Source organism: Microcebus murinus, chromosome 12, assembly GCF_040939455.1.
Source record: "Microcebus murinus isolate Inina chromosome 12, M.murinus_Inina_mat1.0, whole genome shotgun sequence".
Classification (NCBI taxonomy): domain Eukaryota; kingdom Metazoa; phylum Chordata; class Mammalia; order Primates; family Cheirogaleidae; genus Microcebus; species Microcebus murinus.
Window position 1 is genome coordinate 71,825,915 of NC_134115.1, and position 27,106 is coordinate 71,853,020.

The window sequence follows — 27,106 nt, forward strand, 5'->3', positions numbered from 1 at the left end:
TCTGCAAATGAGGAATATAAGTAGGCAAAGGCTTTGCAAGTAGCATGTGGATGTGGCATAGATCATTTTAAAGGAATCAATTTCCAGAACTTCAACATTCATATATACCTAAATTAGTGCACCTGAGAAAGTGTCTATGGCTCCTTTTCATAAATGTCTTTCATTTTTCAAAAGAAATGTATAGTGCCCACACCTCTAAATGCAACTAGGGTGCAATGCCCGAAGGTGAAAAACCTCCAACATGAATCAAAATCTTGATATCTGAAAACCCTTCTTTAATCAAGGCATCGCAAATAGGTCCTTTAAAAAGTTTTCTTAACTGTAGGCACTATATTTTCCAAGATGTCTCTAGAATTCACTCATCTTGTGTAACTGAAACTAGCAAGTAGTGTTTTAATAAGTCCTAGCAAAGTCTTTTAGGGGAGGGGACCTCCCAGAAATTGTGAAAGTGAATGATTATAATGACTGAATAACAAGTCCTTTCGCAAGTCAAAAAGTTTCCAATTCTTCAATTTTAATAAAGTTGAAAAAAGGACCTAAGGGAATTGTCAGCTAATAGATCATTTATGATACTTGTTGATGACAGATAACTGGTGTTATTTTTGGCATGCAAATCAAGATAAACTCCAAGTATTGAGTGGCATAGATTTGATGCCACTTTTTCAAGTCCCATCTACATATTTATATGAAGAAAATTTTCAACACTGACATCTATAAATGTGAAAAAAAAGAAATTCAATTGATGTTGTATGCCCTCTTAATCTAACAGCAAATAATATAAATCCATAAATACATGAACTAATTAACAATCCATCTCATTATAAGATGAATTTCCAGTAGTAATTTTATGCATAAAAAGTATCAAAATTTAATAAACTTGACAAATGATATACAAGTAACAATTGTGATAATAAATCTAGTAGCAATTTTGGTCATAGAAAATTTTAAAATTAATTTCAATTTTTATCTACAATTTTTTGTAGCAGAGAAGTACAATGCTATGCTCAATAAAAGGCTTTAGGACAAAATATATTGCATTATAATTACATGGTGGAAGTGGAATAGAAGAGAACTAAGAAAATAAGAAACTACGCAAAATTTCTTCATTAAAAGAGGTGATTGTTAACAGATATTAGAAAAAATCAAATTTGCTCTAGTATTTATATTTCAGTGGGTACATGTAAAAGTGATATAATAATTTTATTTTAAAATGTCAATATAGTGTTATGGAATTGCCAACTTTTAAAGTACTGCCAAAAAATTTCAGATGGCCACTTAAAAAATCAACGAAGGATACATGGATTTTCATTATTTTTTTAGAGGTTATATGAGCAAAAATGTTTCAAGATCAGGATTTAGTAGATGTTAAATGTTTTCCCTTTGTCCCTTGTCATTGTTATTGGAAAGAGTCACTTATATTAGGGCTGGGGAATAGAAGAAGGAAAAATAAGATTTTACAATGATAAGCATAATTGGTCACAATCTTTATCTTGACAATTCTAGGCTACTGGATATATTTTTATGAGTATTTTTAAAGAACACAATACACTGTAGGGGTTTGTTAGAGACTAAGACCATCAACACCCCAACGACTTGTCCTACACACGGGCCTCGCCCTGGAAAATTCCCAGGACGAAAATAAGCACCCAACCCTCCAGCTATAGCTCCGAGAAGAATGCATTCCATGACGTGTTTGCTCCAGGGTGTGCTACCTGCTCCAGGGTGTGCTCAAATTTTGAGAGCGAGGCACCACAATGCCCCGAGAAAAGAGAGAGCCCATCATGGCCATAACACTCGCAGGTGTTCTAGACCTTGGTGTCACAGGGGCTGAAACAGGCATAGCCTCTCTAGTCACCTCCAACCAGCAATACCTGCAGCTCTCTGCTGCCATCGATAACAATCTCCAAGAGCTACAGCAGGGCCTAAAATATCTCAAAGAATCCCTTGCTTCACTTTCTGAGGTAGGTTTGTGCGCAGCACTTAAAGAAGAATGTTGCTTCTACACAGACAAAACAGGTCTGGTAGAAGATAGAATTGAAAGAATCAGACAAAGCCTAGAAGATAGGAAAAAACAGAGAGAACAGAGTGAAGCATGGTATCAAAATTGGTTTTCCACATCCCCCTGGTTATCCACATTGCTTCCCAGTGTCTTGGGGCCGTTTGTAGGTTTTTTGTTGCTTCTCACCTTTGGTCCTTGGGCATTCAAAAAACTAACCGACTTTGTCAAGTCGCAGGTAGACGCAGCCACACAAAAATCTGTCTCCGTGTTTTACCAACAGCTGGAACAAAGAGGCTCCAGAGAAGACCTCCATACAGAGCCTCCCCATACAGCCACAGAGGGTCTAAATTTTTCAGACCTTGCCTCAGACATGGAACGCAGTTGGTTCCAAAAGCTGTGGAGATGCCCATGACGGGATTATCGCGATGCCACGTACCAGGTGCACACCCCCACCAGCAGTGAGGTAACTCCATGACAGGAATATTGTAGGTCCATGCCCAGGGGCACACTTCATCATTAGAAGTGCCGGAGCTGGATGCCACCTACATAGCCTAAGACAGAGGCCTCACCTTCACATTGATCACACAATCCTGTTTGGGGTGCTGGTCGCGGAAGCCCATCGCGTAGCCTAAGACAGGCTCTCCACCAACCTGTGTAAATCTCCCTCATATTAATAAAAAGAGGGGGAGATGTTAGAGACTAAGACCCTCAACACCCCAATGACTTGTCCTACCCACGGGCCTCGCCCTGGAAAATTCCCAGGACGAAAATAAGCACCCAACCCTCCAGCTATAGCTCCGAGAAGAATGCATTCCATGACGTGCTTGCTCCAGGGTGTGCTACCTGCAATTGTTTGCTCCAGGGTGTGCTACCTGCAATTGTTCCCGACTCCCTGCCAGGTTGAGGTTGAGTGATCAGTCACAAACAGCTTTGATGCCGATAAGATGCTGATTGGGGCTGATTGACCCAAACCCGAGCCTCATCACCCCCCACTCTATTTTTCTGTTCATACTTCCTTGTTTCTGTATGATTATAAAACCAGCAGTAAATCTAAATAAAGTAGACCTTGACAACCATTTGCTTGGTCTTGTTCCTTTCTCTCGCCCATCTCTTTCAGGCACGGTCCCCCTCGACCCCCGCGAGTAACAGAAGGTCCCGTGGGCCGGGACAGGGGTTCATGATGCTTCACAGCAATGGTCTAATTTTATCTGTTTTCCTGTTATAAAATCATGATAGACTGGAAAATGTACTAACAAGGGTGAATACATCCCTCATACAAACAATCCCAGTCTAGGCAGCAGTTACCAATCCTGCCCCTTAAGTTGACGGGAACCAATGTCAACATGCTAGCAAAGTCCCTCATAAAAAGCAAATAGGAATACATTGTACAAATTCCTTGCATCTTACAAATCCATTATTATATACCTCTGGGGATATTTTTTTTAAAACCAGCTAAGCTCTGCTTAGAGAACAAGATTTCCAAATGTTTTGGTTTCTATTCAAGAATCTCTAGAGCTCTTTGTCCTCTCTTTTTCCAAAGAAATGATATAATATTTAGACAGGAAAATATGCGTATATGTAAGGTGGGGGTGCAGATTTGTGTGCATATATTTACATGTATAATAAGACATTCCCACATAAATATTCCAGTGTTTCTATTTCTACAGTATATCCTCCTTTTATGAAAAATAATATGCTTTGGCTCAAGTTATCTAGCCCTCAGCCTTGGACCCTATCCAGCTGTAATTTTCAATCTGCTAATTATTCCAAACTCACTGAAATGGAGTCAATCTCTCCAACAGAGCAGTATCCTCAAGACGTCTATTGTCTCTATATTCTGTGTCTTTAAAATCCCCTCAGGGAAAATTCAGAACAGCTGCAACTGCTTGGATTTACAACAAGAATTCACTGGCTACTCTCACTGATTTGATGATCTACTCATTTTAAAATGACTAATCTAGGAAATCAACCATATACTGTATTTGATTTATTGTTGGCAAAGGTTAACCAAATGTTAATATTTTGATTGCAAATAAATTGAATGTATTTTTAAAAATTTCTTACCATGTGCCTATGTGCTAGGGATCCTGTGGTGCCCACGGCAGGCAAGGAAACCTTGCGGTTACCTAAGATTTCAATAACGAGTTCTTGTCCACTTAAGATTCTGGTATTAAAGTCGATCTCTTACCTGCATCCTCTCTTTTGAGTACTTACTATGGGCTCTGAAGGCAGGTAGCAGGGATAAAAAATGCATTAAAGGTCACAGCCTATTAGAACCACTAGTCTGACAGAGGAGGAACAAAGACAATTGTTAGGTGTGGAGGGGAAGGGGACTGGAGAGCCTGAAGAAAGGATCTGAGGGATGAAATAGCATGGTATTTGAAGGAAAACAGAACTGGGTCCAGTTGTAGCATAAAGAGTAAAGGAAAAGACAAGTCATACAAAGCCTTTATGCCACACTAAGGAGCTTGAAGTTTATTCTGTGAATGTTCATAATTTAAAGACATTAAGCAGGAGCGTGGTTTGACCAGATTTGTATTTTACGTAACTCACTGTGTTCTTTTCCTTCCTAGAATTAGATTGAACTATGCGAAGCTGCTATTTTATAAGTTGAAATGATCAAATGTTGATGAACTGATACAGGTCAAACTAACACTTAACAGAATTCAAAATTGATTTTTAATGGTGAACGAATTTGTTAAATGTCTATCTTTATGGTTAGACTATATATTCTGGAGCCATACAATTTGAATTCATATCCCAGCTCTCCTAGCCATATGACCTTGGACAAATTGTTTAACCTCTCAGACTTTTAGTTTCCTTTACTATAAATTAGAAAGAAATTCCAGAGAGTTCTTGTGAAGATTATGTGAGTTAATATGATCAATGCTTTGAAAAGTGTCTGCCATATAGTAAGTGCTATTTAATATTAGCTATTATAATAATTGCTTATTGCTGTCATCATCATAAACAAAGTCATCACATCCTCACTGTCCAAATGCCTATGTTAAAGGTGAAGGATGAAGAAAGTAATACAGACCTAGACATGGAAGTAACACGTTCTTTACATTAGACCCCCCAGTTCAGCAGCATTGTTCCCTTAGCTGAAGTTCAATAACTAATCCTAGAAGAATATTTTCTCAACCCTTTAAACCCAATCATGCAGTGTTAAAATACCTGAATTTCTGAATCATACAACATATTTTCAGTAAATGAAATTGAGTTACGTAGGGTCTTTTAAAACAAAAGGCCTTTTATAAAGTGTTGATTAGCACAAGAAAAGTATTGACATGTGAGTGTTCCTGGCCTCTCCAAAGAGCAACATGGAATTCAGAGGAAAAAGCAAGAAGGAGAAGAGGCTTGAGCAAGGGTTTGGGAGGAGTGGGCTCATGCATGTGAGCAGGGGGCAATTTGAAAAGTACTGAAGACTTGTGATTTCTAAGGGAAAGGACAGATGAGAAAAGGGAAATTTTAGGAATTACTGTGCTCTATATATCCCTGTTTTGGAGTTAGTGAAAATCAAAGCATTTGTATTATTTCAAAATTTTTATTTTGGTTGGAGAACTGCATTTCTTTGACTGTAGTGCTGCTCTTGGACTGGACCACTTGTGCCACAGCTTTATAAGTATTACAATTTTGTCAAAAATTCTTTTTTCCTGACAATATTCTTAGTGTTCATTTAATTTACATGAAATATGGTTTCTCTTTTCAGTGCAAGGGAATAAGACATACGTGAATGATCTTAGATTATTTATTATACGGCCCTTGCTTCTGTAAAATCTATTAGCACATACTCTCCAAGACCACAAAAGCACATGATTCTTCTGAAACCAACTCAGAAGTTTTGAGTCAGGGAAAATTAAAAAAAACTAGTGCAAGCATATAATGTATTATAAAATCGATCTCCCTGACAAAGTATTACTTGTCAGTGATTTCTAACAAATACTTTCAGACTTGCATTCAAGTTAAGATTTTCACAATATGGAACAGATCTGCAATTATTAAAGTCTTTTTGTGCATCAAGATCTTGCTCATGAAGTAGCTGCTTACTGTGACAATGGTGTTTATTTTAAGGGAAGCCACTGCCTTAGCCAGGGTTTCAGGAGGTCATTGTTTGATGACTCAGGTGACCCAGTTTGCCAATATCCCAGAATTATGAGGAAAAAGGAGAAGGAGATCACAGTAACATCATGGTGGTCAGCTTTCTTTGGTCTCAAGGGCGCCCTTGGAGATAGCCTAGTATGAAGAAAGAACCCCCGACTGAAAATTGGGAGACCTCAATTCAACTTCAGCTATGCCACAAACTTACAATATGATCATGAGATGGGGTTTCCCTCATCTTCCAAATAAACAGTGAGAAAAACCCTTAAGGCCAGCTTCAATAATCTACTTTCTATGAAATCAATCAACAAATACAATTTGTCTCAGCATATGACTTTATCCTAGCCAAGGCAAACAACTCTCACTTTCTTCAACATGCAATGGCGCATTATTCCACTGTCTTCTCCCATTCAATAGTCTTGCTTTTCATTGGATACTTATCAGATTAAAATGTATTTCACTTTTAGTAGGTGCAAGGTCCCTTGATGGTGTTTACCTGCGTGCATAGGTCTTCCTTATCCTTCCCTCAGCACAGTTTCTCAGGAGGAGGCCACTAGTCTAGGCTAAGGCAGTGAAATTTATAAGAATGGGGTTGTCACTTATCTTCAAGTACTTCACAGTTGAAGGAAGTATTGTTATGCTCATTCATTAGCTTTCTCATATTAGTACTATCGCACAATGTTTAATAATAAAAGCCACCACTGATTGGGAATTGATGTGCCAGATATTATCCTAAATATATTCTCACAATTAATCCAACCGTTTCTATACACACACACACACTTATCCATATACATAGATATCTATATATCACATTTATATATGTCTATTAATATATACATAGATAGACATATAGATATGTAGGTATATATGTGTGTATATACATAAATTTATACCATTATTAAGCCCATTTTACAGAAAACACTTAGAATCAGAAGAAATTAACTTGCCCAAAGCCACATAGTTAGAAATTGGCAGAGGTTGAATTTGAGCCAGTTCATTCTGTGTTTTTAAGCATTTTGAGCATAGTTCAACGGCTGGTCTTTGAAAAGCAATGTCTACAAGAAGTCATTTTCAAAAATGGAGAAAACGAGTAGCATGGTATCTTGGAAATAACATAGGACTAAAGAAAAGTGACCTGGGTCCCTTCCCAGGTCCTGCTGATAGCTGGATATGTCATCTCGAATGAAATGCTCATCTTGCCTGAGGCCTCAATTTCCTCTTGCAGAATGATGGGTTTAGAGTAGATAATCTCTAAGGTTCCTTCTGACTCTAAAAAGGAATGATTTGCTTCTGAAAGGCATTGTTTCTACAAGGAGGATAAATACTCAGAATTCCAACTATTCAGAATGAAATGTAACATCCTCTCCCTGAGTAATAGAATAGCTATGGTCTAGTCATCCCCTAGATCTTAGCTCTCTTATTTTAACCTTCCCTGGCATCCATTCTTCATACCATGGGCATTTTAATTTAGGAGAACATATCATAGTCTGCAATTACACATTGATTTGTGTGGTTAGATTGTAAATTCCAAGAAGGTGGCGACCACATCTGTCTGCCCCCCACTGAATCCCTGCCTCATGCCTAGTGCTGGCCTTGGCCTGGAGAAAGTAGGTGCTCAGTCACATCTGTTGACGAACTGGATTTTAAAAGGGGCTCACTGCCCCCAGATTTTCAGTCCTGGCTAATTTAGAGCTACAGTTTCTTTCTGCCTTTCTGAAAGAAGATTCTGGTAATGAGTCTTTCATGCCCTAGGAAGGATACAATTTATTTTCTTGGCACCTAATATGCCAGAGAAGCCAGTGATAAGTGCTATCTCCTGCAACTACACAAAGACACAGTGCACACCTTGGAGTTCCAACACCACTTTTTCTCAGCTTATAGAAACACATATTGAAGATGATCCTATGAACATACATATTGATGCATCTATATCTAATTTAAATCTTCTCTGTAAGAAAGGATTACTGAGTATCTGTAAGCAGAGGCTTACTCACTTAAGAGATGGGGTGGATAAACTCATCCCTATGTGCTTGGTGTTCTTGGCTAGAATCAGCAGCAGCAGAAGTGCTCCAATCCCCTCTACTGCTGCGCTAATGACAGGCCCACCCAACTGCATACATTTTATGGATTGCTATGCCTTTCAACCTGGAATGTGCTACTGGTAGCAGCCAAAGCTACTTGGGTAATTGGGGACAGTGGGTTTGTGAATTGCCTCCTCTTCTCTTCCTGCAGCTTATCCCCTGGGATGCCAGAGTCTGGGGCCGTGGAGCAGCGGAGCCGCAGTACACAGTGGCTGAGGTTGTAGGCAGCCACACGGCAGTGGCTTCTTGGCAGGGAAAGTTCAGTCTAGGACCACACGGAAAGCAGACATGCTGACTGCAGCTTGGAGCAAAGAAAATGAGATTTTCTGCCTGGGTTTGGTGGGCTGGGATGGGGGAGTAGGCGGGGAGGGGGGTTGGGGAAAGTGCCAAGTCAGGCTGTTGATGAGAGTGTGAGAAGATTCAAAGGAAGAGAAAACAAGAGGAGGCACTTTGCCAACTCAGAGGCAGTTGGGCTTATCTCCCCCCACCCCTTTTCTGCTTAAGTGAGAAATCCGGCTGGGTGGGGTGGGGGCAGACCTGAGAAAGGAGTGATTCTGCTGGGTGAGCATGGATGGTTGGGCCCAGGAAGGATGTGTCTGCCAGCTGGGATCAGAGCCAGGGAAGACAAGAGAAAGAAGGGAAGGGAGATGAGGGTCAAGAAGAATAAAAGAGAGTGAAAGAATGACACAAGAGGAAATGTCCTACAAGGAGGAGAGAAGAAAGAAGTAAAGAAAGGAGAAAGCAAGCCGGATAGATAGGGAAGAGCCATGTTTCTGTTTCACAGAGCAGGTTTACCTACCAAATGCCAAGATAAAATAATGTTCACATGAAACAAGCAACCACATGGTACAGAATAGAGTAAATCTACTGCTCCTAAATTTCTCCTGGTGGGTGTTAATTGCCACGGGAATACAGTTTTCCAAAACAGCAAATCACTGAAGAGCTGCAGCTATTTAAAAAAGTATTGCTTTTTAGGTAAAAGCAGAACAAACAAAATGCTATCCAACACAGAAAACCACATGCTACTTCTAAATATTAGATTTTTCTAAAATATAATATAGAGTGCAAGAATACTAAGTTTCTTTATTTGCCTCTCTAATAAAATATAAAAATATAAAGATCTTCTTGTAAGAGATGTGAGAAGGGAAAATTACACTTTTTTTTCATTTCTTTTTATTTCAACATATTATGGGGGTACAAATGTTAAGGTTATGTATATTGCCCATGCCCCCCCTCGCTGCTTGAGTCAGAGCTTCAAGCGTGAGCATCCCCCAAACATTGCACATCTCACTCATTATGTTTGTATACCCATCCCCTCCTCCCCCCGAAAATTACAAATGTTGATGAAATAAATGCCATTTATTATTATTATTTTTAATTGACACATAATAGTTGTACATATGTATGGGGTATATATTTTGAAATATGTATATAATGTATAATGATCAAATTAGAATAATTAGCATATCCATCACCTCAAACATTTATCATTTCTTTCTTTTGATAACATTCAAAGGCTTCTCTTCTAGTTATTTGAAAATATCTAATAATTATTGCTAACTATAGTCACCCTGCAGTGTTATTGAATTCCTCCATCTAGAGATAATTTTGTACCTTTTAACCAACTTCTCCTTATCCCCTGCCCCCTATCCTACCCAGCCTCTAGTAACCACTATTCTATTATCTATTTTTATGAGATCAATGTTTTTTAGTTTCCACATATGAGTGAGAACACACAGTATTTGTTTTTCTGTGCCCAGCTTATTTCACTAGACATAATAATAACCTTTAGTTCCATTCATGTTGCTGAAAATGACATGAATTCATTCATTCTCATAGCTGAATAGTATTCTATTGTGTGTATATACCACATTCTCTTTATCCATTCATCTGTTGAGGACACTGAGGTTGATTCCGTATCTTGACTATCATGAATAGTGCTACAATAAACCTGAGGGTGTAGATAACGCTTCACTGTACTGATTTCCTTTCCTTTGGATAGATACCCCATAGTGGGATTGCTGGATCATATGGTAGTTCTAATTTTAGTTTTTGAAGGAATCTCCATACCATTTTCCACAATGGCTATACTAATTTACATTCCCACCTACAGTGTATAAAAGTTCCCCTTTCTCCGCATCTTTGCCAGCATTTGTTAGTTTTTTGTTCATTTGATAATAGCCACTCTAATTCCATTTTGAAGTGATGACACTTTTAGAACTTTTTGATGAACTTTTTTGGAGGCTGATGAAGAGCTAAAAACCCATCAAGCGAATGTTACATTTTTGGTGACAATCTCACAGGTTACGTGTGGCTTGGGGACCGAAAGCCCACTGGCTTCAATCTCATAGAAAGACTAAGCCATATTTTGGCTTAAGTGCCTGGAGGACAGATTTGGCTATTTTATTAGACTAATTACACATAAAAGAACCCAAATCTTCCCCCTCCCACTTCTGAATCTAGGCTTCAGGAGGCCTCGTGCCTTGCAAACTTCCACTCTTCCCCTTGGGACCCTGACACCACCACCTGCACAAGCCTGACAGAGCGTGAGGGGCCACATAAAGGAAAGCCTTGTTGTCCCAGACAAAGCCATTTTAGATCAGATTATAGCCAGCTGTCTCCCAAACATGTACAAGAACCCAGCTGAGATCAGCCAGCAGTCTACCCGACTCATAGCTCACCGCAAATGCACAAGTCAGCATGGCTGAGACCAAAAGAGCTGCCCCCTGCACCCATGAGTCATAACAAACACTTATTGTTTTAAGCCACTGAGTGTTGGGATCGTTTGTTACACAGCAACAGAAAACGGATACAGTTACACACAAACTGGAGGCTCACCTGCACATTCGTATTGAAGACCTTTTCCATAATACCCCTTTTCACAGATGCACTCGAATTGGCCTGTGTGCGTCCCACACTTGCAGCTGGCCATTCGGTCACAGCAGTCTTTGCCGGCTTCACACAGATACGAGCAGTGAGACATATCCTCTTGAATAAAACTCCCAGAAGGTAGATCTACCAATAACATGTGACAGAGGGCAATAAAAACATGAGTAACAGTTGCATGTTACAATCTCTAGTCATTAAAATTTAAGTGCAAGCTGGAGAAAATATTGTTTCATATCCGCCTAATTCCCAACTGCTTCCTACTCCCACCCAAACACGACTGTGTGTTATTTGCACTACCACACTGTGGGGATTTGTTTCAGCCAGTTCAGTTATTTCAGTCTGGGACCTCATCATCAATTCTCTAGGCCATACAGGGTCAGGCAGAAATTAAATACTTTAGTGAGGAATCTCCAGATGCAGCAGGAAGCAAGGCAGTCAGTTCTACAGGTCATTCCCCTGGCTTCCAAATCAGCAGTGTGCAACTGCCTCTGTATGAGGTCAGGAAGCAGCAACCAGATTTCCAAAATCCTTGTTCCAATTAGAAATTAAGCCATAATCCTGACCGCTGCAAATGGGCATTGATTGTGAGCTACTGACTTTAGGATAAATACTATCACTTCCATGATTATTTGACTAAAGATTAAAAGAACAGCAGCACTTAAGTGAAATAATAAAACCAGGATCTGATATAGCTCTCAATTTAAAATAAATTAACACATATTACATAAATAGAACCATTCTTACTATAATACTTGGGCCATGCTCTCAAGTGAGCCATGCTGGGAATTCAACAACTCAGGCACAGCAGTTGAGAAAGTGAACTTAACAGGTATAAGGTTGAATATGACTGACCCAGAATGGATGGCCTAAAGTGGGCAAATAAGTCCATTAATTCTGTTGAAGAGCTTCAAAAGTCTTAGCCTAAATTCTAGTGCTAGGTCCATGATTCTGGGCCCAAATGTAGTCATGGACTCACAGCAGGAACTCAAGTGGGTGAGTTTCAGCAAGACACATGGGCTGCAACTGAATACCTGGGAAGGAGATGGGTGATGGCCTCAATTATGGGACATCTTTCCCTATGCATCTAGATAGAAGCAAAGCAAAAGGAAGACTCTGGCCCCAAAGAGAAAGAGACCAACACAATCAAGCATCCTATTAAAGCTCCATCCAACGTATTGTGGTGTTGGTAAAAGACCTGCAACATAGGCCCCCAGCTCCAAGATGCTGAGTCACAGGTTTATCTGGCAGTAGAGCAAGTTAGGGAGCAAGAAACACCCAGCTGTCAAGACTGGTACACTACTTTCAGGTCTGGGAGAGAGATAAGTGAAGAACTTACACATAAGGAAAGCTATTATTCTGTAACCTATGTCTACTGAGAATGGCCTGAAACATGAACAGTCCTGAGACCAAAACTGGATCCATCCAAATCAAAAGCCCATTCTACTAAGTGAAATATCACAAGAATGAAAAAACAAGTGCCACATGTACTCACCATCAAATCAGTATTAACTGATCAACACTTATGTGCACATATAGTAGTGACATTTATTGGATCTTGGGCAGGTGTGAGGTGGGTGGAGGGGATGGGTGTATTCATACCTAATGGGTGTGGTGCACACAGTCTGGGGGATGGACACACTTGAAGCTCTGACTCAGGTGGGGCAAAGGCAATATATGTAACCTAAACATTTGTACCCCCATAATATAATGAAATAAAAAAAATAAAAATTTTTTTAGGAAAAGAAAGTAGCTTCAGAGAATACAGAGGCAGGAAAAATGAGGCTCGTTCCCTTTGATCTGATCATGTGTTCCCAGTAAAAACAGGATTTCTTCTTACCAAACCTGGAAACTCATAAAAGTATTACATATTCTAGATATTAGTTTAGTGTAATAAATGTAGTGCCTTCTAAAACCTTATTGCATTATAGTAACCCAAACCTTTTTCCCTGAAGTCTCTGCCCCTCCTAGTTTTTGGGTCAACTTGAATCAGGGCAGAGGGCCCCAGTCCCACAAGACAGAGGGGTGGTAGGGCTAGAAATCTGTCCTCTACAATGCAGCTGATAACACTCAGAATTTCATAATCCCATCTAATAACACCCACTATCCCCAACTGCAACCACCCAGTTTTCCCCCTTAACACATCACTGTCCCTGGAGAAAAAGAGAAACAAAAGTCATCATAGTTATTGAATTTCTACCATGTGCCAGATATTATACTTGGTGAAGTTTAAATATTGTATTTAATCTACCTGAAAAAAATATGTGATACATATCATAATGCTCTCCATTTTGGAAGGAAAAAAAAAACTGAAGCTCATAGTTGTTAAATAAGTTGCCCGTGGTAATTAATAATAAATAATATTAATTAATAAATAACAATAAATATTAATAGCTGACAGTTATGAGCACTTAGTATAATAAGCCATCAGTAACTTTCTAATCACTTTATATGTATTAACCCATTTAATCCTTGTAACAATCCTAAGAAGTAGGTATTATTCTCATTCCCTGTTCTATTAACCAAAAAACCTAAGGAGCACAGATGATAGATACTTTGTCAAAAACCACTCAGCTGATAGGTAACAAAACTGGGATTCAAATCCAGGCATTCTTGATTCTTAAGGCTTATCTCTTAAAAACTAGACGTCATTAAGTTGCAGGCCCAGAACTTGAATCCAAATTGCTTCACCACCAAACCCATTTTCTTGCCACTTCTAAGTCCTGCCCTAAGTCCCTGCTCACTTCTCTAAAATCCTAGCCCCCAATACCTTTTGCCACACCATCCCTCAGGGAGTTAAATCCTTTTTTTTTTTTTTTTTTTTCATCCACAGCTACAGCCTGATATCCTGCTCTAAACTTTTTTCTTGAATTTATAGTAGGGCTAACCCATTTATTATGAATATCATCAATTGCTTAGACCTTCATATTGCCATTATTGTCCCCTAAAAATGACTCTTTCACATGGATACCTGCAAGGATCAAGCCTAATTTGCCATGCCACTTTGCTCTGAGGCTAGATTTCTTGTAATCTCTTCTCAGTCTATAGTTTTTTTCTCCTAGATCACCAGGACACATGCCCATATTCTGACAGGAAGTTTATCTAACTTAAATTATACAACTACATATCCTCATAAGTGATGTACAAAAAACTCTAATGAATGAATTTGCTGATTTTTCTTTCCCTTTTAGGGTTAACGTTCTTAAGCTTATACATAAGCATATTTATCTTCAAATTGTCAGGTCAAGATGTATATGTTAAGTTTTTGTTGTCCCTATATCTTATTGTATATTTCTGGAAGCATTCTGGAGATTCACTGGGCATGTCTCTGAAAGTTTATCTCCTCTGTCCAGATAACTGTAAAGAGATCTAAGTCAAGGCTTCCCACTCTGTGTGTGGCCTCAAAACACACCTAAATTCATTCCACTGATTCTAATGATTCTAGGTGGGAGCATATGGCTATTTTACTGAAAATATATAACAGCTGTTAAGAATCAAAACAAAACAAATACTCTGTTGCAAGGTCAGAATGTCATCTCTACAAAGTTTAGCACATTTCATGATACCCAAGGGACACATGGGCACCATGCTCAGTGAAGACCTTGTGAGGGTTTGCTATCACTCTCCAGTGGTTTCAGGCAGTGAGAGAGAGGGAAGGAAATCCCATTTAAAGGCACCTATGTTGTACCCTTAGGTTTCCATTACCTTCATGCAATGCCCGGCGAGCTAAAGCCTCAAATTCTTCAAAGCTATGGAGCAGGTAACAGTGCTCCTCCTTTGGGGTGGAAGCCATATCATTCAGTTCTCGAATGTTTCCTTGCCATATGCCAAAAGTGAAGATCTCCACTCCAAAATCTCGTAGTGATGCTGCAATTGGTCTAGGATCTCCCCCATTGGAATATCCATCAGTAATGAGAAATATAACTTTTGTTGAATTTTCTCTAGAATGACGAAGAATTTGCTGCAACACAATAGGAAAAGTTAGTATGCGTTTGCACTGTGTTGTCCTACTATGTGCTTCCCTTCTTATGTAAGATAGTATTTATGAAGATCGTTAGCATTTCACAGGAGTGAGGAATAGAAGCCCTGATCCGTGAGAGTAAAACAGAAATAGGCACAGACTAGAGCCCACAATGATCTTCTCACAGAACCACAATAAACCTCAAAAGCATTTAAAGTGTATTATCATCATCATTATCATCACCATCATCACCATCATCATTGTCATTGCTGCAGACCTTGCTAATGAAGAGCAACAAATGTTTATGGAATAATTTTTTTATTAATATTATCACTTACCATTACTTTTATTGATTCTTGGGCTGTCAAAATATGAACCATATCCGAATCCTATGTATCTACTTCCAAGCATATCTATGTAAATATCTATTTCTTTCCATCTATCCAACCCACCACATGATCATACATTAAACTCCTAACAAGAAGAAAATTTAACAGAATATATCTTTTCCAGAGTCAGTAATGGCTGATTTGCTTCCTATATTTGTTTTTCCACTGCTCCTCCAAAAATGTAGAATTGATTCAATACTTCATCTTTCTTGGACCACCCAGTATTGGCACAAAATCTGGTTTTTGGTGGTATCGTATCTTCATGAGGAAATATTGATTCACTACATCTGACACTTGGCTTTTATTATTTTAGGACAAGTGAATTCTGTTTTACAGTGATATATGCTGTTCCTTCTCTATAGATAGAAGAAAAAAGTGAAACCTTTGAAAAAGGCATTAGATTTATTGCCATTGACACTTTGTAACTATAAAGGTACAAGAACTCCAGTGGTGATTCTGACACTATAATTCAATTTACTGTTGTTTCTTTTCATTAGAAATGGGTAGACATGGTAAAGAAGTGCCAGGGTACTTCTGTTTTCTGGTGAGTTCTTAGAAGGAATTCATGTTTATTAGGCAGTAATTCAAAAAACACTATGTTTTCCAGAATGGAGGCAGGAAGAGAGACAATTGTACCCTATGTTTTGTTAAAGCTAAAAGGAGATATTATGATTTAAAAAATGTTTGACTCAATTCACTTTAGGGGGCAGACTCACTATAAGATCCAGGTTCTCTCAGACTGTAAGATTCATGTCTGTAGAAAGCAATTTCCATGAGTATAGAATCAATGGATAGCGATTATAATTCAATAATTCTTACCTAAATTTTGTTAGTGTTTGTGAGCTAAAGTTAAAACTGTTAAACTTAAGCAAAATTAAACTAAAAAAGACTCCAGAAAACATCTGGAAAGCCAGCAGTTTGAGAAGAGTTATTCAAGCACTTCACCCTACCCCTTCTGAAAAACCAAATGAGATCAAGGAAAATAGCGCAGATGGGACCATACCCAAAACAAGCATAGAGGGCAGTTTGTATGATGGAGTAGCACATGAGATGTTACCAGAGACATTCTCCAAATACACACACCAAGGAGCCCCATCAACAACCTCAAAAATCCTTGGCTCTTATAGTTTAAAAAGTTGCCCTCTTGATGAATGACAGGAAGATTTGGAGTGAATGTTTGGCAAGTGTGAAACTTTTCCACACTCCAGACAAGGAAAGAACCTTTGCAGAGAGGAAGAGGAAAAGAGTTGGAGGAGAACAAGAGATGTCAGATGTTGCTGTGAGGCCCTGAACTCTCTGCCAATCTCTCTATGCCCCCACCCACCATCTCAGTTACAGAAGAAGAGATGATTGATAAGCATCCCTTTATGTACAGGGATCCATGTGTCCTCTTCCCATTTGGTTATTTGGGATGGGGGCAAGTATTACAGAAGTGCGCTTGGTGACAAGGACATGAGACAATAGAGTATAATTATGTGGGTGTTAAAGGAGAGAGGATCTGATGACTCTTCTGTATTCCTAGAGAGGTGCAGGAGAGACTCCCAAAGGAGTCTTGCAATAATAAGGCTGTGGCAGTGGATGACACCATGGACCCTGTGAGCCAAAAACCAGATACAGATGTGTCTCTTTCTGACAATATCTATAAGAAGAGATCCTGGAAGCCCCAGGAGATATAGCTGCATCAAAGGTGACAAAACTAACAAATAGACATGCCAATGACCAACAATGACCATCATGAGCATTGATGAGAATACTTTCATCTCAGAGGATGGATGTGCAAGAGCTGAGAGGTGTCAGAGCTGAGAGGTGAACATCCCCTCCTTTGCCAGAGCTTAGACTCAACTACAGGGAGGAAGAGAAGAGGAATAAACTACTGAATACGACTTGGTTTTCAAAAGTGAAGCGCTTGAGAAACTTCTGATTTTGAGTTTGCTTGGAAGCACCTAGATGAAGATTTCTGTCATCAGGTAATTGGGGTCTCAAAATGTAAATTACATTTAGTATTAGGAAAATAATTATTTTTTTAAAAATATTAATCAAATATTTTATCTTTCACATATATAGTTTCTCTTCCAGATGGAATCTTGTAATGCCTTAGAAAGAAAGAAGAGAAAACTTTTTGGAATCCTGTCATCCCCACCTGTTTAGAAGAATCCAGATAGACATTTTCTTTTATCTTTGGTGTGAGGTAGAGACTACCTTTATTTTTATTCACTCAATAAGCAATTTTCCCCAAATTATTTACTGATTGATCTATTCTTTCCTGATTATAGTTTCTTCATTCTGTTTTATTGATCTACTTGGTTATTCTTGGCCAACACCACACTGTTTCAGCTGCTATATAGCTTTATAGCATTTTCCCACATCTGGTAATCCTTTTTTATCTTTTAAAATGTTGTGGTTAACCTAGAAAATTTTGTTTTCCAATAAAGCTTGAAAATCAGCTTATAAAATTTTTCATTAAAATTTCTCTATCTAACCATTTGATCCAACAATCTCACTTCTAGGAATCTGTCCCAAAGATACTCTAGCATATGCACGAAAACAGACAGAATCAAGGACCAACCCCAGTAGAAATAGACATCCCGAAATCCCTGACCAGAGTCTCCAAAGACCATTACCTTCTAAAAGGAAATATGAATTCTTGAGGAAATGGCTGATTTCAGGTGTAGCATAGGAAATACACAGTGTGAGCCAGGAACATCCTCTTATGACAGAAAACAAAGAAGATGTTAAAGATTCCTAAGCCAAAGAGAATCAGGAGCCAGCCTGAGGAGGCTTCTTCTGGCCAAATAAAGGGCAATTTGAATATTAATAAAAATTATAATTGGAATGGATTTAAATGTATGAAATATAATATAATATATACACACATTCATGTGTATGTATACACATGTGTGTCTTTACATTTTCAGTTATTACATATTCCGGGGGAAAATCCTATCAATATAAACAATAATTGGAATGGACTGAAATACACACACACACTCACACACACACACACACACACACACACACACACACACACTTTTTTTCATTCATCACCACCTCTGGAGACAAGTACAATTATCTTTCAGGATCACATGAAGTGAGATGTTATTTAATTTGCCTTTAAAATTATATTAATTATATTTTTCCACATTCAAAGGGTAACTCTTGGTTTTAGTATTTCAAGATGTGGCAAGTTGTGTTTATATCATCCTTGCTTTTTACTAGGTAATAAACTCCGTCTGTTTCTGAGTTGTTCTACTCTGAAGTCATAATCTAACCTCTACAGACACTTCCCTATGCTTGTGCCCCCCTTTATGTTTTCATTTCAAAATATTAAGGGGGTACAAATGTTTTGTTACATAGATAGTTTTGATAATGCTTTAGTCAGGACTGTAAGTGTGCCCTTTTTAATTGCTGTCTCTTCTACCAGGTCATGCAGTTACCTATAAGTCAGACACTAATAAAGTAAGAATTTTGATGGAAAGGAGAAGAGTGAAAAAAAAAGGAATTTGTCTTTTCAGTATGGTATTCTTGATAGTGCCTGCCACAGAGCATGTGCTCATAAATATTTATTCAGTGAATGAATGAATGAATGAATGAATGAGTGGAGTGGATAAACTCTAGGATAGTCTGGAGCAAAGAGGTGGTTGAGTGAGTATCAAGTAAGTAGTAGGAATATGTATGTGTGCTCACATGTGTGCATGTTTTGTGTAGTTTTGTTCAAAAAAAGAGATAAAAGTTTTCTTTTGTGCCTTTATTGTCCTTATGAAACAAACAAATGCTATCTTGTAATACTAATCTTAGCTTATGTCGATAATAACCCTTAATATCCAGGTTAGAATTCGGCAGAGATTTCTCCCTGTATCGTTCATTATACACAAAACACTTCAAACTGTAATTCTATTTTCTTCTCTTCTTGCAGAGAACTGGTGAGTATTTACAGGAACCATTCTATCTTTTGGCAAGACAATATAGTAAGCTTAAAACTAGCAACAAGAATAGCAGGACTAGTAGATCGAGCAAAGAATTACACAAGATGTGGGTTTGGAATGCACTTTAAAGATAGAGGAGGGGTGGAGATTTACTGAAAATACTTTATCCACCCCCCTCAAGCTTTGTGCTTCATTGTACTTCAATAGAAACATAATTCAATAAAAACATTTTTCATAACCCAGATTTAAGAAGTAAATAGATCTGTGGTAACGTTTGTGGAATGTGGTAGAAGCCTGGCACTTGATTCTCTTCTCTGTGTTCCTGAAACAGTTTACATCATGGGCTACCCTTTGAGAGGCATTTAAGAAACAGAATTGTTTGGTCCAGAATGTTGAATGAGGCAAACCCTTTGCTGCCAAAGAAAAACTCAACGTGGACTTTGTATGGCAAAAGGTTATCACCATCTGTATTATATCAAGCCTCTGATTAGCTTGTATAAATATCTGGCAGGGAAGTAAGCTTCCCTCGTCCAGCAATAGTCACTAGAATGATAAAAATGCAGGGTTGTGTAACATTGTTCTAACACCCGAGATCCATCACCATTACACAAGACTGCACCCCCAACCCCCATCCCAAGTCGGGCCACAAGAGAACAGTTTTGAAAAATGGTCTTGAAAAAAAAAGAGAGAGGTTACAACAAATCCGGTATGGGGATGGTATTTGTTCTTGGGCCCCATTAATCAAACTACATGCAGAGACAATACCAACTGCAACACAGTCTTAGCTACAATTACCCATTGGGACCAGCCTTGACTGAGGATACTAACTAGAGAAGCTAATAAGTCATTTTTAAAGAATTTGATACCATGAACTAAAACCTACTGTGATTATTATCAGTGTCACCATTTTCTCCTCCAAGGAACAGGAAATTAATAAATTATGTTAGTGTTTCAACTCGTTTTGCACATGTATTTTTTCCTTGTTAGGAAACATTCAGTACAAACAAGGTACCATAAGCTCCTTTTGATACGTTCCTCACCTTTTAAATTCTAAAATTTCACCACGCTTTGTCTGTTGTTTGGTTAATATTTTTAATTGGAAGACTCAGGTATCTTCAGTTCAAAGTATGTTTGTTTTATATTTTTGAATATTATTTATGGGAAAAGAAGTTATTCTGATGGTTCATCATTTTCTGGACTTCAGATATGCTAGTCTTTTTAAATTTTTATCTCATTCTCCTTTTTTTGAATTTGGTGAGACTGTCTGAAGTTTCTTCTATATCACTGTTTTGGTTTTTTGCAGTGTTGTTTTCTTCCCTTCTACTTCTAATTAAGAATTAATCCTAGCGTTGCATTTATTCTTGTTATTACGATGTTGCTTTCTATGACGCAGTTCTCTATGATTCCTTTCAGCTTCTCAGCCAGTTTTGTTTTAATTTCAGTCAGTTGTTTATTCCCTCATTTCTCATTTCCATATCAGTGTTTTATTTATGTATGTTAAGTGCATGTAACAAATGCTTCCTAGGATTTAGTTCTGGGGTTTTTTATAGCAAATTCTCATAGTTTATATATTACATTCTATCTTTATTTCTATCTATTCTATCTTTATTCTGTCTTTTATTTAGCAGAAAATTTTCAAAGAAGCCCCCAGATCTAGTTGTGGGTTTTTATTCTGCTTTTTTCTCATCCATGAATGAAGGAGTCTATCCAGGCACAGTGCTTGCAACAAATAAACAACTGGGTGAAATGAGTGTTTAGAATTCATGACTGTAAAACTTGGTAATATTATTATTATTGTTAAACAAGCTGATAACCTATTGAAGTGTTCAGTGGAGAGGGATAAAAATAAGGCAAACCCTGTGTCTGCTGGAAAACTGAGGGCCTCAATTAGCAATGTCCAATAGAACTTTCTGTGACGATTGACATGCCACCTATTCTGTTCAGTACAGTAGCCAGATGTCACATGTTGCTTTTGAGCAACAACTGAGGAACTGCACTAATGATTTTATTCAATTTTAATTAATTTAAACCTTTTTCCTTTTTGGGTTAATCTTTTAAATTTTTTAATTTTAATTTTTTTAAATTTCAGAATATTATGGGAGTACAAACAATTTGGTTACATAAATTGCTTTTGTACTGTGCCCATCCCCCAGATGGTGTGAATTATATATGTTACATGCAATTTACCCAACCCCTTCTTTCTCCTGCCACCTGCTTGATTTCTGATGAATGGATACATGTGGCTATTGGCTACAATATTGAACAGTGCAGGTCAAAATAGTTATATTCTCATCCTAGGATGAAAAACACAAAAAGTCTAGAGTAGGCCTATGAAAATATTCTTTAAATTCAAGAAATGGAAAATCACCCTGAGGATTTAGAAAAGTACATAATTTAATAGTAACATAAAAAGAAAGGTGGCTCCATGGCACAAGGAATAGTCCATTGAACTTCCAGAGGCTGGATGCATTCAAAAAGAAAATAAGCATAATAAAATGGTGCTTGCATCACTAGGATTTACAAAGTCAAAACCTCTATAGAAATAAGAACTGAAAGCTATAGAAAGAGAACAGGCTAAGATAAAAACAGAAATGTATAGGAGGAGAAAGATTTGACGAGAAATTAATTCAGGAAAACTCAAAATAATGAAAGACAGAGATCTACATTGTTCATAGGAAGATGAAATGTCATAAATTCAAATTGATAAAGTTTAGCAAAAATTTTGGAGTAGAAAGCTGTTGACTAATCTCACTTACAAACATAGTCACAAAATTCCAAATAAATACTACCAAACTGAATTCAAATAATATTCAAATTTTCTTTTATATGATAAGGATTATTCCTCAAATGCAAAAACAGATTAAATTTAGTAGCACTTTTGCTCTAATACAACACAATCATTGTTTCAAATAAAAGAAAATAATAATCCAAGATGCTAAAAAGGCATTCAGTGAAATTAATTTTTGTTTTTATTAATGAATAAAAAATATAATAAAATATACTTCATTAATATGAAGGGCTATCTATCTCAAAACAATAATGGAAAACATGCTTCACTATAAAAAAACCCAGCAGATTTCTCAATTAGATGAGAAATACACCAGTGATTCTAAGTATTTTCACTATTATTTAAAATCCTTTTGAAATTTCTGGCTAAGGTAACAAGACACAAAACCATAGAAAGCTTTGCACTCCTTAATGCTTCTGCTTCTTCTCAAGCAAGAAACAAACTGAAAAGTATATGTATTATATTTATTGACTATAGTATTAATGTCCTTAAAATACAAATAATTTTACAGATTCCTAAGGGGGGAAAAAAGAGAAAAAATAATAGAAACATAGGTGAGTGCTTTGACCAAACAAAACAAAGACCATAAAAAAAAAATTGGGGGCCGGGCTCGGTGGCTCACGCCTGTAATCCCAGCAATCTGGGAGGCCAATGCGGGCGGATTGCTCGAGGTCAGGAGTTTGAAACCAGCCTGAGCAAGAGCGAGACCCCGTCTCTACTATAAATAAAAAGAAATTAATTGGCCAACTAATACATATATAGAAAAAATTAGCCAGGCATGGTGGTGCATGCCTGCAGTCCCAGCTACTTGGGAGGCTGAGGCAGAAGGATTGCTTGAGCCCAGGAGTTTGAGGTTGCTGTGAGCTAGGCTGATGCCACGGCACTCACTCTAGCCTGGGCAACAAAGTGAGACTCTGTCTCAAAAAAAAAAAAATTTTATTTGCCAGAAAATATGAAAAATGTGTAACTTCACTAATACCAAAATAATGTAAGTTAAAAAATAGTAGCATTATTTTTTCACTTCTCAAATGGCCAAGGTTTTTTATAAATTTCAAAATTGTTAAATATGTGGGAAACAAATACTTCTATTTGGGAATACCACCTGGACTGGTAAAATATGGAGTACAGTTTCACAGTAATCAAAACCTTAAAAATTTCACACAATATGAACTTAAGATCTAAAGCTAAGAATATCTTAAGGAAATAACCATGGATACACACACACACACACACACACACACTGATCAAAAAGATGTGTATCCAGAATGATTTGTGATAATAAAAAATTTGAAACAACATAAAATTCCAACAATAGGATAGCCAGTTAAATAAATTATAGAGTAATCACGTAATATCATTACAATGATATTGTTGGATAGTGTTAAAGAATTAGGTTAGCAAACAATTATTTTATTACATATCTGTATATTATATTAGTGTGTATGTATGTGGAAATGTACTGTATGTGTGGGTATGTATGTGTATGACTGACAGTATACAGTCATGCACTGCATAATGATGGTTCAATGAGGGATTGCAGTGGTCCCATAAAATGACAATACCCTATTTTTATTGTACCTTTTCTTAGATACACAAAGACTTGCCACTGTGTTACAGTTGTTTACGGTATTTAGTACACTAACATTCTGTACAGGTTTGTAGACTAGAAGCAATAGGCTATTCCATATAGCCCAGGTCTGTAATAGGCCATACCATCTAGGTTTGTGTAAGGTCACTCTATGAATGTGTATACAACAATGAAATCTCCTAGTGATGCGTTTCTCAGAACACATCCCTGTTGTTAAGCTATGCATTACTGTACATCAAATGCTGACTATCTCCTAGTAGTATATTTAGGGGTTTTTATTTACTTCTCTTTTGTAGTTTTGTTTTTTATCAATTCCAAATTTTCTCTTTCTCCTCTTCTCTATGCTTCCTCTGAATACTGTCATGCAAACTCAGGACTCTGAGTCTCACCCATAGACCAATAGCTCCCAAATCTATGACAAATTAAACTCTTAACTTCCCAATGTGAGGTTCCAGTGACCCAGTGGGCACCTCTGCCCCAATGCACCATAAGGCCTCTCTAACTTAACACATACTCTCCATGCACAAATAAGGGCTCCCTCCTCTTGTTTTAAAGGTATATCAAATGTGGCACCAGAATCCACCCCATCTTCCAAGTCTGAAATCTGGGAGTAATCTATGATGCCTTCTTTCTGACCTACCATATTTAGTAACCATCTGGACCTCCATTACACCTCTAAATTATCTACCTATCTCACAGTCTTATTGCCCCAGCCTTGGTTCAGGAACTTCAGACTGGATTTTTGAAAATCTAGAGTTGCTTTAAACACCTCTAGCCGAAGCTGCTCTTCTTTCAAATCCATTTTCTGACCCGCCATCAGAATTATCAGATCTTTCTAAAATATTGATCATATTTTTAAACTTCCAATATGTTCCCTCTGTCTACAAAATAAAGTCCAAGTTTCTTTACATGTCCTTTTACTATCTAGTCCTAAGTAACACTTCCAGCTACATCCCTTACCACACTCTGCCTCCTGTCTACCTCCCCTGTGTACCTCTCACACTCCATTCTAGCTACTCCAGTCTATTTGGAGGTTCTAGAATATACTATGCTTTCTTGATGTTTGCTCTACTTGAAATTTCTTAACTCTTTTCCATCTCCCAATATGTCCTCTTCTACCTTCTACTAGTTCTTCAAAATAAACTCAAAGTTTCTCTCCTCTTTGATACTTTCCCAAATTCTTCTGCTGTGTACAAAATAAACCCACCTCAGTGGTCCCACTCACATTCAATTATACTAACCCCGTCATAATTATAGTTAATGCTTATAGATCTGGCTCATATCAAGCTAGATTGCAATACACTCTATGGCAAGGATTGATACTTATATTTTCACTCTATTGATGGTAAAAAATCAACTATCAAATAAGTGAATGAAAGAATAGATAAACAAATGCCTCAATTTTTACTAGCTATATATCCAACAGGCAAAATAAACTAATAAACTCTAGGCCAAAAATTATTACAGTAAACCCTATTCTGTAATTATGAATATTATATTTAAACTTATTTCCCCAAAACCATATTGAGCCCCTATTATATACCAGGCACTGTGTTAGGGAGTTCTTATTGTACTATTTGATTACACAACAGAACCATTTACTAAAAACAAATAAACAAAATAAATAAAACAATAACAATAGTATAACTGGAATGAGTATTCTGTAGTAACTGAGCTTTCTTATTCTTATATACTATAAATTTCAAGTCAATAACATTTAGTATGTCTTATTTATTTTAACTGTTTACTTAGACTTTATAGACTAAAAGTCTAGAAAGAAAAAAAAATGTTGGCTCTAGTAATATTTAGGCTATTTATTATAGTCTAGCCAAATCACAGAAGAACCAGAGGGTCAAAGAAGAACTTAATGTCAGATTTATGGTCACAGAGTTTTTCCACCCACATACATGCTTTAGTTATTAAACATGCACACAAATCATTTTGAAATGGACCCATGGGGCAGTACATCAAATTGGAGAATGGTGTGCACAGGGGGTTGATGAGTAGCAGACTTAATCAAGACAGTAAAAAAAACCAACAGAACACTCAAAAGACCAAACGAATTTTTAATAATGCCAAATTCCACTATTTGGAATAAAGTTACACAAGGGACAAAGAAAATCTGGATAGCAAAAGTAAACTCATCAGAATCCAAATAAAAATTAGAGGCTAAATAACACATTGCTCTTAAAATAGATTGCTAATTTACCACAAGATAAAAAATCAAATTCAACTCTATTACTAACATTGTTCTGAATAACTTTATAAAATAATTTCAGTTGCCATGTTAAATTTCTATACAATATGACCGAGTAGCATTTAAAGTCAAAGATAGTAGAGACTTTATTCATGTGTCACATCAAGAGGTCAAAAGAGATAAGTAAGATAACCTTGAATGGCCCGAATATCATTTGGTATTTGGGCATCTGTTTATGATTTTACAAATGAATTAGGCAAAGAACAGAGAGATACTTACTTAATATGAAAAAGAGAACTATCATAAACCAATGGCCAAAATCATGCCTGAAGCATTCTCATTAAATTCAGGAACAAGGCAAGAATGCCCCATCACTTCTATGTGGGAAGACTAGCTGACATATCAAGGCAAGAAACACAAGTAAGTGTAATATAAAAACTAATCATATTTCAAATTAAAGAGAATCAAACTGAAAGGAAATATTGAGAGGCTTTGAGAAAGATTTATACACAAGAGTAACTATTTTAGCCACAAAACTTTTTAGTATCAACTGATCAATAATAGGAGACTTAAAAATTCAATTGTGGCATATCTACATGATAAAATATACTTGAAAGGTAATTTTAGGAGAATTTATTGTACGAGAAAAATCTTCATTATGAAACTTCAAAAATAAAAATAATAGCATGTGCTTTTACTACATAGTCCATAAAATTATATATATACATTCACCATATATAAAGAGAGCAAGAGACAAAAACTGTCATGTTTTTCTGCTTTATCTTAACCTATTAATGGGTATATTACTCTCATAATAAGGAAAAGAAGTAAAAATTATTTTTAGAGAAACATTTGCAAATGGAAGTTAGTAAAGACTTAATGTTTACCCTTAAATTGAAGGTATTGCAGTTTCAAGATAAAAATTTACAAAGGAAAAAACAATGTACAAAGGATACCTTAATCACTCTTGGTTGTCCATAAGGATTGGATATCCACTTAATAAGCTTTAAAAAAGTTGGGGATTTACTGGAAGCAAATAGGAATATCCCTTCAAAGCCAAAAGCAGGGAGAAGAACTGGGCCTCAAGGGGAGTTGGAACCAGGAAAAAGCAAGCCAACAGGAACCCTGGTGGTTACTCCGCCCAACCTTCCATTGGTTTGCTTTGGGAGTTACACAGTATGTTGTCTCAG

General features: G+C 37.2%; 2 protein-coding genes across 2 annotated transcripts in view; both read right to left on the reverse strand.

Annotated features, from left to right (window-relative positions):
• TXN (thioredoxin) overlaps positions 1–27,106 on the reverse strand; it is a 335,018-nt gene that overhangs the window by 226,487 nt on the left and 81,425 nt on the right. The gene's annotated exons all lie outside the window — the stretch shown is intronic.
• SVEP1 (sushi, von Willebrand factor type A, EGF and pentraxin domain containing 1) overlaps positions 1–27,106 on the reverse strand; it is a 172,632-nt gene that overhangs the window by 130,995 nt on the left and 14,531 nt on the right. Inside the window, exons 2-3 of the mRNA XM_012736740.3 lie at positions 14,776–15,031; positions 11,023–11,199 (exon numbers count right to left, since the gene is read on the reverse strand). Coding sequence (XP_012592194.2) covers positions 11,023–11,199; positions 14,776–15,031 — 433 coding nt within the window. The remainder of the gene's footprint in view (positions 1–11,022; positions 11,200–14,775; positions 15,032–27,106) is intronic.